At 38.7% G+C, this 13,222-nt stretch overlaps 1 protein-coding gene and 1 long non-coding RNA gene across 2 annotated transcripts; both read right to left on the minus strand.

The window, feature by feature from the left end:
* Nucleotides 1-211: 211 nt before the first annotated feature.
* LOC114819524 (uncharacterized) lies at nt 212-3,310 on the minus strand. The gene is made up of 2 exons (XR_003766761.2): nt 2,974-3,310; nt 212-593 (listed from the first exon to the last, which is right to left on the minus strand). It is a non-coding gene; the product is annotated as an uncharacterized lncRNA (long non-coding RNA).
* Nucleotides 3,311-5,183: 1,873 nt separating this feature from the next.
* Nucleotides 5,184-6,291, minus strand: LOC114819737 (uncharacterized). Its single transcript, XM_029089345.2, has 3 exons — nt 6,064-6,291; nt 5,533-5,953; nt 5,184-5,302 (listed from the first exon to the last, which is right to left on the minus strand). The coding sequence occupies exons 1-3, from the start codon at nt 6,289-6,291 to the stop codon at nt 5,184-5,186; spliced, it is 768 nt and encodes a 255-aa protein (XP_028945178.2).
* Nucleotides 6,292-13,222: the final 6,931 nt, after the last annotated feature.

Below are 13,222 nucleotides of genomic sequence, written 5' to 3' on the forward strand. Positions count from 1 at the left end.
CAAGGTTCTAAAAAACGTTAGGTGCTAGTCGGGCGGCAGGCTGGCGCCTAGGCGGGGTCTAGGCGGCCTAAGCGGATTTTAGGTAAATTTCTTGTATATCTTGTAAATAAGTGCATATTGACACTTACAAAAAATTATACTTGTATGAAATCCATGGATAAGATAATAAAAGAATGATAAAATGCAAAAAGAGTATCCAACAAGTCCAAAATTTAAAAACACATTAAGCATATATGCTATATAACCATAGTGAGGAGTATTGTAGGATGACACATGTACAAAAAGTTCACAATTTAAAACCACATAAAATGCAAAATGGGAGGAAAATAAGGAAATATAGTAATGTAAGATACTTATCTTTAGCATCCCGGAATTTAAGTTGATACACCTATTCTATAAAATTAACAAAATTTCAAGGTATAAACATAGATTCATGTAGTACCAACTGTGAATGAAAATGTCTGGACCTGAGGGTGATGGAGCGGTAAGAGCTTTCAAAGCCTCATTCCTTGTGTTGTCATCTTTAGCAACCCCCAACATATTCACGAGCTCTTGAGCACCACCCATCTCCACAATTTTCATTCTCCTTTCATCTGTAAATCAAGAGAAGACATAAAAATTTACAACCTGATTTCACAGCTGGAGATCAGAGAAATGAAACAAGCACTTATATGTTACGCAGCTCAAACACAAGAAAGTTTCTGAAGTGAATTGATTTACCAACAAGGCAACCAGCACCCATACATGTATGTAAAACAGGTAAAAAATGTACAAAAGAAATATTTCTTTCAACAAATAAAGTAATTCATAATCCTATAGTATACTTGAAAACAAGGCAGTGCTTGCAACCACTGAAATGTGATTTCCAATCTTATCTGGGTATCCCATATACTTTGTTAATGTTTTAAGTTAAATAATATTTATGTGCAAGAAAGAAAACGGCAAAGCCCATGTATGCACATCAACAAATAACAATCGAAAAGTCTAAGTTCCATTACTCTGCTTTTTCAATAGATTTCATAATCTTAAAAGAAGAGTATCATAAAAGTTGCTCTATCATTTGATAGATTCAATTAATAACACATATGATACATCACTAGCCAATGCACGAATGAATGGCTACCTAAACTACACTCAGCAGCAGAACAACTCCCTCCACTATAGCATTCAAGAGAAGGAAGCACCGAAAATTGTCAAAACTGAAAAGATGCAAAACAATTTCATCACGGTCTTTCTATAAATGCCAACAAAGCGGGATCTACTTTATCTTTAGACAATAAGTTAACGACCAACTCCGTAGTTGATGCATTTGCAGAAAAACCTATCTCCACCATTTCTTGAATAAGCCTCACAGCCGTTGATGTCTCGTTGTTATTGATAAACCCTCGGATAATTGTGTTGTACGTGTAGCCATCCGGACAACAACCTTTCTCTTCCATTTCTCTAAGCAAGTTTTCAGCTTCACATATTAGCCCTCCATTACAAAACCACTAATCATTGTATTATACGTCCTGACATTAGGTTGAATTCCTTTTGATGGTAAGTATCGAAAGAGATCCCATGCATATTCAACTTTTTCAGCTTTGCACAATCCTTCAATAAGAATATTGTAAGTTACAATATGAAAATCCAACTTCATTCCCTCCATCTCTTCCAAAAGTTCAACTGCCATAGGAAGTTGCTGGTTTTTACAAAGGCCATCCAACAAAATATTACAAGTTCGAATATTTGGAAGTTGGCCACAATCTTGCATTTGAGAGAACAAGTTATGTGCATCTCGTATTTTTCCCATCTTGCAAAACCCATCCATAAGAGTATTATAAGTAATAGTATTTGGAACAACTCCTTTATGAGACATTTCCAGAAAAAGCATCCGGGCATCATTTATCTGTGTACACTTACAATGGCCATTTATCATTATGTTATAACCACGAGCATCAACCATGAAGGCCTTGCTAAGCATTACTTCAAAAACCTCTTTTGCCTCGTCCATTTCTCCTCGCAAAAAAAAATCCATCCTTAAGCAAATTGTACGTGATTGTACTAAGTTTGATATCTCTTTGAATCATCATCTCAACCACGCTCCTTGCTTCCCGGACCATCCCCCTTTGTAGAATGTATCAACCAAGACATTGAAGGTGTGCGCATTTGGAAAGATATGTTTCTCCACCATTTCATTCAACAATCTTATAGCTTCTTTCCACTTCCCTACTTTGCAAACTCTATGAATTAAAGAGGTATAGGTAATGACGTTGGGATCAATGCCCTTACCCGTCATTTCTTAAAAGAGGTTCAATGCATAAAAAACTAGAGTATCCTTGCAAAGACTGTCGATGATTGTGCTATAAACAACAACGTCAGGCTTGCAACCTCTTTCTTCCATCTTTCTAAGCAATTGGATTGTTGCACTATTGTTACCTTTCATGCAAAGACCCTTAACTAATGTGCCGAAAGAAACTACATTCGGCTTGCAATTACCACTCTACAACATTTTATTGAAAAGTGTTGTAGCCTCAACCTTTCTATTCTTAAGAAGAAAGTCATTAATTAGAGTGGTGTAGGCCGTGACATCTAGCTCAAAACCTAATTTGAAGAAGTTACCCAAGACTGACAAACTAAAGTCCACTTGGTTGAGATGACAAAAGCAATTAATGATAATGGCTAGGGTATAAACATCTGGACGAATTCCGGACACAACCATTTGGTTATCCATGGAGATGACTACCAAATAATGTTTCAACTTGGCAAGTTAAGTCAAGATTTGGTTGAAAGGGACAACAGAAGGCAGATGACGCCTTTGAAGCATTTCGTCGAACACATTGAGAGCATCCTCAATATTACTGATTTTCACAAGTTGGGGTTGTTGAGTGTTTCTAGATTTGGTTGATTTAGAAGCTCGAGAGTGAAACAAAGCCAAGTAATTGTTGAAGAAAACAACAACAGGAGAAGATTGAATAAGGCAAGGCAGCATACCTCTGGTGTTGCTGCTTCCATAACTAACCTTCAAAGAAGAAGAAAAAGCAGCAATCGTTGCCCGCATCATCTTCATCATCTCTAAGTCAGCGAGTTAAGAGTTGAGAGTTGCTCATTGTAAGATTGTTTGTGAGAGTTCAAGAGCATGAATTTCATGTTTTTTTTCTAATTGTTGGGGTTTCTTGTTTTTAGGTATGAAGTCGTGCATAATAATCTTTGGGCGAAAAAAACGAACCCAATCCAAGCCAAATCTTTAGGCTAAAAGCCAATGTCAAACCAAGGCCACATACCCCCCAAGAACTAGCCTAGAAACATGTGGACTCGCCCTTTCCCAGCCCATTCTTGGCCTGATCGCATGCCCAACTCACCCCAAGTGAGTTGAGGCTTTCAGCGCTCAACAGGGTGGGACCTACTGTCAGGGTCGCTGTCGGCAACCATCATGTGCCCAACGACTCTTTTTATCATCCGACGGTTGAGATTTTTGGACTGTTGGTTGATCCAACAATCCAGATTCAAATTTTGTTTTTTTTTTTAAAAAAAAAGATGTAATTTTAAAATATATTGAATCCAACGACTAAGATTAAATATAATCAAATCTAACGGAAAAAAAAAAGATTTAACTGCCCAAATTTAAATCCAACGGCTAAAATAATTAAAAAAATTTATTTACCTCAAAATTCACCCAAAAACTATATAAATACCTATGTATTTGTTCAAATATCTACACAAAACTCACTTTTCTCCTACAATTCTTCCAATTTTCTTTCTACCATTTCCAAATTGTTCAACATAGCAAGAGAGCATATTAGAGGTCATAATTGGACCTGTGAGGATGATGTTGCTTTATGCTTGGCATGAGTTTCTGTTAGCAAAAATGGTGCAGTTGGCACGAATCAAAATAAAAAGGTTTTATGGGATAAAATCATTGAAAAGTTCCATGAAAACTGCAAAGGCAGGAAGGAAGGTGGTGGTGTTTACGATCAATGGAAGACTATTAACAAAGCATGCACTTTATGGAAGGGAAGCTTGGAGAGAGCTGTGGTTGGCATGGCTAATGGAAAGAGCACTGCAGAAATTGTGAGTTTTTTTTTGTTGATATTTTATTTGTCATGTACATAATATTATTTTGCAACTAATTGTTTTTATGTATTTTTTGCATAGGGTGACAAAGCAATGGAAATTTACAAGACAAGAGTAATACCAAAAAATCAACCTTTTAAGTTGCAGCATGCTTAGGACGTCTTTAAGGATTGTTCGAGGTGGGCAATTGATGCGGACCAACAATGGGGAAGATTATTTCAATGTGAAGCAGCACAGAAAAATGATAAAGATGAAGGTGTCAATGAAATGACCCTAACTCCTTCTTTTGTAAGGGCAGCAAAGAGAAAAAGGAAGTCCCAAGATCCAATGAGTGGACACATTGATACCGGATTTGTAAGATTAAACGAAACCCATAGCGCCCGCCAAGAAGAAGCGGCACGAATATTTTTGTGAATGAAGGAAGAAGGGGATAGGAAGCAAGATAGGTTCGAAATTAATTTCATGATGGAGGACCTCAACAAATACACTCCAGTGAGGAAGAAGTTCTTACGTGGTAAGAAAAAGAAAATTTTGCAAAAGTATGCCACAAGGAGTATATTTCAAGATGATGAATCATCTCAACCCTATATCCCAAGTCCACCACCAAGTCAACATGGTGGATATCATTATTAAGTTCATGTAGTTTATGAATTATCGATTGTGTTAAGTTTATGTGGTTTATGTGTTTTATGAATTGTTGTTTGTATTAAGTTTATGTACTTTATTAATTGTCGTGTGTATTAAATTTATGGCTTATTAATTATTGTTTCTATTAATCTAGATGCCTTCAATAATTATTGTACTTATGCACATTTTGATGTACAATAGATGCCTTCAATAATTGAAACGACATTCAATAATTTTGATAACGTACTAGACAAAAGACTTTGCACAAGAAGACACTTCAATTTATTACAAGAAAATACCAACATAGTACACTTACAATTATTACATAAAATAACAACATAGCACACTTAAATTTAACACAAGAGCACATTAATACACCAACATCATCAACGTTCACATTTTTGGCGCAATACTTGCTTAACCAAATCCTTGCAGAGTGTGTCATGACCTTGAGGAGCTTGAATTCTATTTAAATGTCTCATATAATCACTAACCATATCCTGTCAAGTCTCATATGTGGTTGCAGCGAGATATTCAACATCTCTTGCCATAGCTCTCGCATGTGTTAGTTGGTCATCATCCACATCTTCATTTGAATGTTCTTCAATTTCGATGTACTCATCTTTCACAATCATGTTATGCAAAATTATGCACGTTATCATGATTGAATGGAGGTCTTTGGTATGCCAAAGTAATGTAGCCCTCTAACAATTGCCCATTGAGCTTGTAAGATCCTGAATGCTCTTTCCACATCCTTCCTATAAGACTCTTGCCTCTTCGAAAATAATTCCTTCTTTGCATTATCGGGATGAGAAAAACTTTTGACAAAGGTAGACCAACTAAGATAAATACCATCAGTTATGTAGTAACCTAGCTCATACCTATTACCATTTACCTTGTACCGAAATTCTGGTGCCCATCCATTGACAACATCATAAAACAGAGCAGAAGACCAAAGAACGTTGATATCGTTGTTTGTTCCAGGAGTGTCGAAGAATGCATGCCAAATCCATGTGTCGTAAGATGCCACAACCTCAAGCACGATGGTTGGCTTGTTATGACGGCCCTTGAATTGGCCAGCCCAAGTAGTAGGACAATTCTTCCACTCCCAATGCATACAATCGAGACTTCTTATCATGATAGGGAAGCCTTTGTTGTCTGCCTTGCGTAGAAGCCTTTTCAAGTCTTCACAATTTGGCTTTACAGAGTTAAGGGCCCCATATATAGCTTCAATTGCCTTATAGAAGCACTTCAGGTTCTCAATAGCAGTAGTCTCCACAAGTCAACAATACTCGTCAGTTGAGTCTGTAGAACACCCATTAGCTAGCATCCGAAATGCAGATGTGAGCTTCTTATGAGGTAGTGGTCATGATTGACAACTACATTCAACATGCTTTCAAAAAGCTCTCTCCTCATCCCAAACCGCCTCTGAAAATCATAAGCAGGAAATCTTGGACGCTCGATGAAATAATATTTCATCATTCGGTCATGACACTCTTCTCTATCACGTTGCATAAATGAATGCCCTGTGACAGAACCACGATAGCTAGATTCGGCATAGTGCTCATATTGCATAAGCGAGTTTGCAAATTCAACTTCTGCGTTGATCATTTTTGTATCCTCAATGTCAAGGCTTGCTTGGTATTATGCCATTTGCATTGCCCTGCTACGCCTTCTTCTATCACCCATTGATGAGATATTGAGGATTTTTAGGAAACAAAAACACTTTGAAAGTTGAAAGATTGGTGAATATAGAGGATGATTGTGATCAACTGATATTCAACCTATGTTTATATAGAAGATGATTGAAGGTTTCAGTTTCATGTGTGTAAGTTTATGTTTCATGCGTTTCATGTGTTTTGTATGTATTTTGTATGTGTTTCATGTGTGTCATGTGTTTTACATGTGTTCTTTGTGTGATTCATCTCTATCATATGTTTTGAATGTAGTTTGTATGTGTTTTGTGTATGTCATGTGTTTCACATGTGTTTTGTGTGTGCTTCATCTCTATCATGTGTTTTGTATGTCCTACACATGTGTTTTGTATGTGTTTTATGTATTTTGTTTTTATACATCTCTATCATGATTTTCATATTCTTCCGTAGTGTTTCATGAGTTTCATGTATCGATTTAGTGATTTTTCAATATTTATCGGAATTTAAATATTTTTAGATTAAAATGTTCATAAAATTAATTTACGATAGTCTACATAATTTTTTTTTAAAAGTAAATTTAAGAAAATAAATTAGTCTTAAAGCAACATTTTTCAGGCTAAAAAAATTGGCTTTTAGCCCAACGGTTGGAAATGGTCTTAAGGGACAAGTTTATTTGTTTTGGACTTAGTCATGCACCACGATTCTAGGGTTGTAAAGTCATGGGGGTTGTTATTTTCCTTCTTGTTCTAATATAAGGCTATTTAATAGCCATATTTGTTCTTTAATTCTGTTGATGCAGAAAACTAGAGGTCTTGGAACAACGTAAATCCGACCGTGAATCTGCATGAAATGTAAATAACACAAGATGTATCGTGGTTCACCCCAAGGTTTGGGCTACGTCCACACTGATTATGTATTTATCTGAGAAGTGTGGGAGAAAGATTCAAAGCCTTTGAGGGAGAGAGTGAGGTCTCTGATGGCCTAGGAAATGGCCTCTGAATATGATAGGGGATGTGAGAGGGGTGAGAAGGCTTAAGCAATGGCCTCATCTATTATGAGGGTGAGGAGTCCTTTTATAGAATAAAGGCTCCTTACTTATTACATATTTGCCCCTTCCTTTATTACATAATTACATTTGAGTCCCCCGAGTATTTATACGAGATCTAAATACGGAGGCCCTAAGTATGGTATAAACAGTAGTCCCCCAAGTCTTCAGTCAAGAGAGTCTTTTGGCTAGAGACTTGAAATTCAGTCCATGTGTGGGCCGAAGTAACTAGATGTCGTCTTGAACTGGTACTTGATATGATGCGGTGCTCAAAGTGAAATGATGCTTAATTATAAGTAGCACATGTTGCGAGGCTGCTCGGCTTATGGCTTATGTTGCCGTGGTTGGTTCGGCTTGTAGCGCTTGAAGGTGAAGGGGTCCCTTTTATAGAATAAGGGCTCGCTCCTTAATACATAAATGATGGGCTAGAGTTGATGCTCGCGGTGAGGCGGTTGCTCAGTAGGCGGCGATGCTCTCTAATGGTGGTGAGGGAGTCCCTTTTATAGAATAAGGGCTCGCTCCTCAATACATAAGTGATGGGTTAGGAGTGATGCTCGCGGCGAAGCGATTGCTCAGCTGGCGGCGTTGCTCTCTAATGAAGGTGAGGGAGTCCCTTTTATAAAATAAGGGCTCGCTCCTCAGTACATGAATAATGGGTGTTCTCTAATGAAAGTGAGGGAGTCCCTTTTATAGAATAAGGGCTCGCTCCTCAACACATAAGTAATGGGCTAAGTACCCCAAGTATTTTGCATAAGGCCCAGTTGAGGCCCAATATATGGTACATAATGTAGTCCTCCAAGTCTTCGATCAATAGAGTCTGTTGGCTGGAGACTTCAAATTGAATCCATGTATGGGCCGAAGTGACGGTTGTTCGGAGGCGGTATTTGTATACCCTACACTGAAGTTTTGTAGGTGAAACTTTGTAAGTGAAACTTTGAAGCTAGAGCTCTGTAAATGAAGCTTTCGAAGCTGGAGCTTTTGTAAATGAAGCTTTTAAAGCTGATTGACATGAGTGATGCTCATGAATGTTTATGTTGATTGACATGAGTGATGCTCATGGATGTTGTCATGAGTGATGCTCATGAATGTTAACATGAGTGATGCTCATGAATGTTGATATGAATGATGGTCATGATTGTTTATGTATGATTGTCATGAGTAATGCTCATGAATGTTTATGTATGAATGACATGAGTAATGCTCACATATAATTTGAAGTACTGGGTGTACTTTTGATCACCTGGTTGGTGGCATGAAGGAGAGTACGGGTTGTACATGTCATCACCTGGTTGGTGGCATGAATGGCTAGTTGCCAAATGATATTAAAGTACAGGTTGTACATTTCATCACCTGGTTGGTGGTAATAGCGGCAGGTTGCCGAATAATTTTGGAGTACTGGGCATACTTTTGATCACTTGGTTGGTGGTAATAGCAGCAGGTTACCGAATAATTTTGGAGTACTGGGCGTACTTTTGATCACCTGGTTGGTGGTAATAGCGGCAGGTTGACGAATAACTGTGGAGTACTAGGCGTACTTTTGATCACCTGGTTGGTGGTAATAGCGACAGGTTGCCGAATAATTTTGGAGTACTAGGTGTACTTTTGATCACCTAGTTGGTGGTAATTGTGGCAGGTTGCCAAATAACTGTGGAGTACTGGGCGTACTTTTGATCACCTGGTTTGTGCGATTTTGGGCTTATGGGCCTTCGCCCTCAACACAACATTCCAGCCCATTTATTTTAGGCTTTGCCGTTTTTTTTTAATTACCCTCTGATGGGGTTTATACAGATGTCTCCGAAAGATAGGAAAAATAAATTACATCATACATCTACCAAGAAAAGTAAATCACATCATTCTGGTGAGGTGTTTATTCCTTGCTTTTGCAGATTTGCATGCCTGCTATCCATAGCTTTTCTGTGGGTGGTCGACAAAATGAAGAAAGCACCAACTTGCTTCAGCTTTTAACTAAAGAAAGCATAATTCTTTCTTTTCTCTTTTCTTTTTTGCTTTCCTTTTACTTTGGTTTCTTTTCCCACTGCGCCTCTCTCTGTCTCTGCAGACTTGCTTTTCCTTTTCCTTTCCATTGCGTTTGATTTTTGCTTTTGCTTTCTCCAAACATCCGTTGCTTTTTCTTTTCATTTTAGTTGTTGATGGTGAAGGCTAACAATGTATGGCAGCACCAGCATGCACTGTCCCCATGGCTATTCATTACTTAGGCTGCCTATGAAGAATTGAGAAACAGCAGGATGTTCTTGAAGCTTCTGGAAGCTGTTTTGAAGACTGGAAACCGAATGAATGTTGGGACAAATCATGGTGATGCCCAAGCCTTCAAACTGGACACACTCCTTAAGCTGGTTGAGGTCAAGGGGGCAGATGGGAAAACCACACTCTTGCATTTTATCGTACAAGAAATCATAAGGACGGAAGGTGCTCGTCTCAATGGTGGCAATCAAACTTCAAACCCAACTTTGAGTGATGATGTCAAGTGCAGGAGGCTTGGCCTGCAAGTTGTTTCAGCTCTCAGTTCAGACCTTAGTAACGTGAAGAAAGCTGCTGTCATGGATTCTAATGTGCTTAGTAGTGATGTTTCCAAGCTTTCTAAAGGAATTAGCAACATCGCGGAGGTTGTGCAATTAAATGAGACGACGGTGTCAGATGACAGCAGCCAGAAATTCTCAGAGTCGATGAACATGTTCATGAAATTGGCTGAAAATGAGATTATAAGACTTCAAGCTCAAGAAAGTGTTGCATTGCTTTTTCTCTGCACTTTTGTTGCTTTTGTTTGTTTCCCATGTGCTCTCTTCTTTGATATTTCTGTCGGAGGGTCCCCTTCACCACCTTGGGTCCCGTCTCCATCTGCTCTAAATTCTAAGAGTGACAAAGTGTCAAGAAGTTGCACGTTATGCTGTCATTTTTTTTTCTTTTTCTTTCCACTGCATTTGGACACTAGCTGGTGTACTCCAACTGTAAAATCTGTGAGATATGGAGAGAACTGTATGGAGAAATGCCATAACTGAGAGATCTTAATCTGAATGCGGGGCCTCTATAAACAGAAGGACCAAGACCAGCTGATGGTTGAAGAATATGGGCCTGCAGCAGGATCGCATAGGCGTGCAGCAAAGCGACCTGTCTCTCTCAAAACCCATCAGCAATCGAATGGGCGTGTAGCAACATCGCATATATCTCATCCTTAAACCCTGAAACGACCGACACGGTGAAATCGTAGGTATACTTGTCGGGTTTAAGATTAGTATTCTTCCGCAAGTGGGTGTAGAGAGAAATCGCAGAGGAAGGCGCAGCATTGGCGGTAGAGCCTCGGATGACGACGTTGAAGAGGAAAAGGTCGGGTCTTTGGATGGAGAGAAAGAGGTCACGTGCGTTGCGCATGACCTTCAGGTCAGAGAACTTGTGGGTGAGCTTAGTGACGGTCGCCACTCTTGAACAACATTGGGCTCACCGCCCCAACCCTCGTCCTGTACGGCTTCACATCCACCATTGACCCATACCCACATGCTACGCCGTCACTGCCGTCGCCTTTGGGGCTGCCGTACCAGGTGGCGATGGCTAGGAGCCAGCGGGTGTTGGCCCCAGGTTGCTGAACTCTCAATTCATTTAAAAGTGATTCTGCTTTCTTCTGCAGCTCGGCCTTCAGTTTCGAAATGTCCTCTTAGGCTAAGCGAAGCTCATATTCACTAATTGTAGGCCCATTTTCTTCTACTGCTTCTTTCTCCTCTAGCAAACATTGAGGGTCTGTAACTCGGAAAGCCATGAAAATGTGTACTGGTCTGCTGAGTTTGCCTGGTAGAAATAAAGGTAACGATGGGTAGAGTGGTGGGGTTTCGAATTGAGAGGGTCTTAATGGCTTCTTTTGTTTGCCTGCCGTAGTAGAGAGAGAAAAAGCGTAGTAGAGAGAGAAAAAGAGAGAGAGCTCTGTGTTTGTGTCTCTGTGTGGATTTTACAGATTCACGGTGGAGTGTGGTGAGGTCTCACGGTGGTGAGATGAAAAAATGGAAGAGAACCGAGTATTTATAGAATAAATGCTCCTCACTTATTACATATTTGATATGGTGTGACTTGTTTGAAGAGGTATTCTCGGAAAGAAAGAAAACTGAGTATTTCGAGATGCTTTGTTGAAGATGCATTCTCGGAGATGAGAAAGAGTTAGGTATTCTTGCAGGTCTGCCTTGTAATGGAGCACATAGGTCGACATATATAGGGATTTCCCAATATCAGGTATTGGTTATATGCATTTACTCTTGTCAGCAATTGTGGTGTAATTAGAACAGTAAGATTTACGTGTTTTCAACTTTATCAGAGATATTTTGATAAAGTTGCACAAGATATCTGAAAAAGCTGAGATTGCGTCTGAAAAATGCCAACGAACTTTATTCAGGAAAATCTGACTTTTGAAATTCGAGAGCCATGCTGCTTTAATCTCTGAACAAGTGGCTCTGTTGCCTCTTCTTTTATAGAGACATCAATTATGTTCAAGAGTATGCTCATAAAGTTGATGCCTGTAGAAATTTTCACCTTCTTGCACTTTTGAAATTTTATTTGACCTCTTTTTTTTTCATCATTTCTAAAAATGGCTTAGCCATCTAACATTTGCTTAGATTTTAGTGTTATGAGTGATACAGACGAGTAGCGTCAGGATAACATATGACGCTCATCCTTCTTATCTTCTAATGGTCTTCTTACGGTTGGGGACTTTGTGATGAAGAATAACATAATCGCTACTGTGGTAGCTAGGAATCTTTTCACTCCAAAGGATAACAAAATCCTTTCAAAACGGTCTGACGAGTTGGCCGTTCAAGACTCCTTGGCTCTCAGTGTTCAGTGTGCAAGTTCTGTATCCAATATGGGCCAACGCCTACTTACTCAAACTCACCAAGTTGAATCATTAATGGCTGAGGTGGCAAGTCTTAAACACGAGATCAAAAGGCTTAAGCACGAGAATAAAATGTTACACGTGCTTGCAAATAATTACTCTACAAGCATGAAAAGAAAGCTCGACCAGCTGCAAGAATCTGAAAGTCAGATTCAAAGTGATCACTAGAAGTTCGTTGCTATATTTCGAAAGAAACTGATACCTTCCCCTTCTGGTGTTTTGCCAAGTACTGGGGTGCCACATGATCAATCTCCAGTGCCTCCCCCTTCTAGGGTACTTCCGAGTACTGAGGCTTCACATGAGCAACCTTTGTGAAGGCTCCATCCTGTTTGTTTGTTTTAACTCATGTGTATGTACATATTTGTATAGAGATATTAATAGATAAGCTTTATTTCATTTAGTGTATTATGCTAAATACAATAAAACATATACTTCACTAAGATGTGGTACTTCTGGACCAAATATCAATTTATCTTTACCCTCACGAAGATAAATGATCTTTCTTAGTGTCTACATCATTTGAGTATTCAACTCTTAATCTTCAATCCATATGGTTCTTTAATATCATAAACATCATGGATAAGATTCGTGTTGGTAGATTGTTCGATCTGCAGCTCGAGACAATATTTCTCTCAACACTTTATAATCTTTCTTGACTCGTCAGGAGTCTCAATTTAATATCATCAACTCTTCAGGAGTTGTAATTTAATGTCATTGACTCTTGCAAAAGATTTTAGTATGTTGCAACAATATCATAATGATAGTACTCACTAAGGCAATTTATAACATCCATTGGTATTGAGTACATATTTTATGCTTTACCCTTCTAGGGCTTACTTTAAGCAATTTGAATCCTTCAAGGATTTTCTACACTTCATGACACATTTTCCTTTGGAATTTATATAGAGCAACTTGCTCCCATGTATAATTGAGGGATTTACTTATGGAGATATG

Source organism: Malus domestica, chromosome 11 (assembly GCF_042453785.1).
Source record: "Malus domestica chromosome 11, GDT2T_hap1".
In the NCBI taxonomy this organism is placed as follows: Eukaryota; Viridiplantae; Streptophyta; class Magnoliopsida; order Rosales; family Rosaceae; genus Malus; species Malus domestica.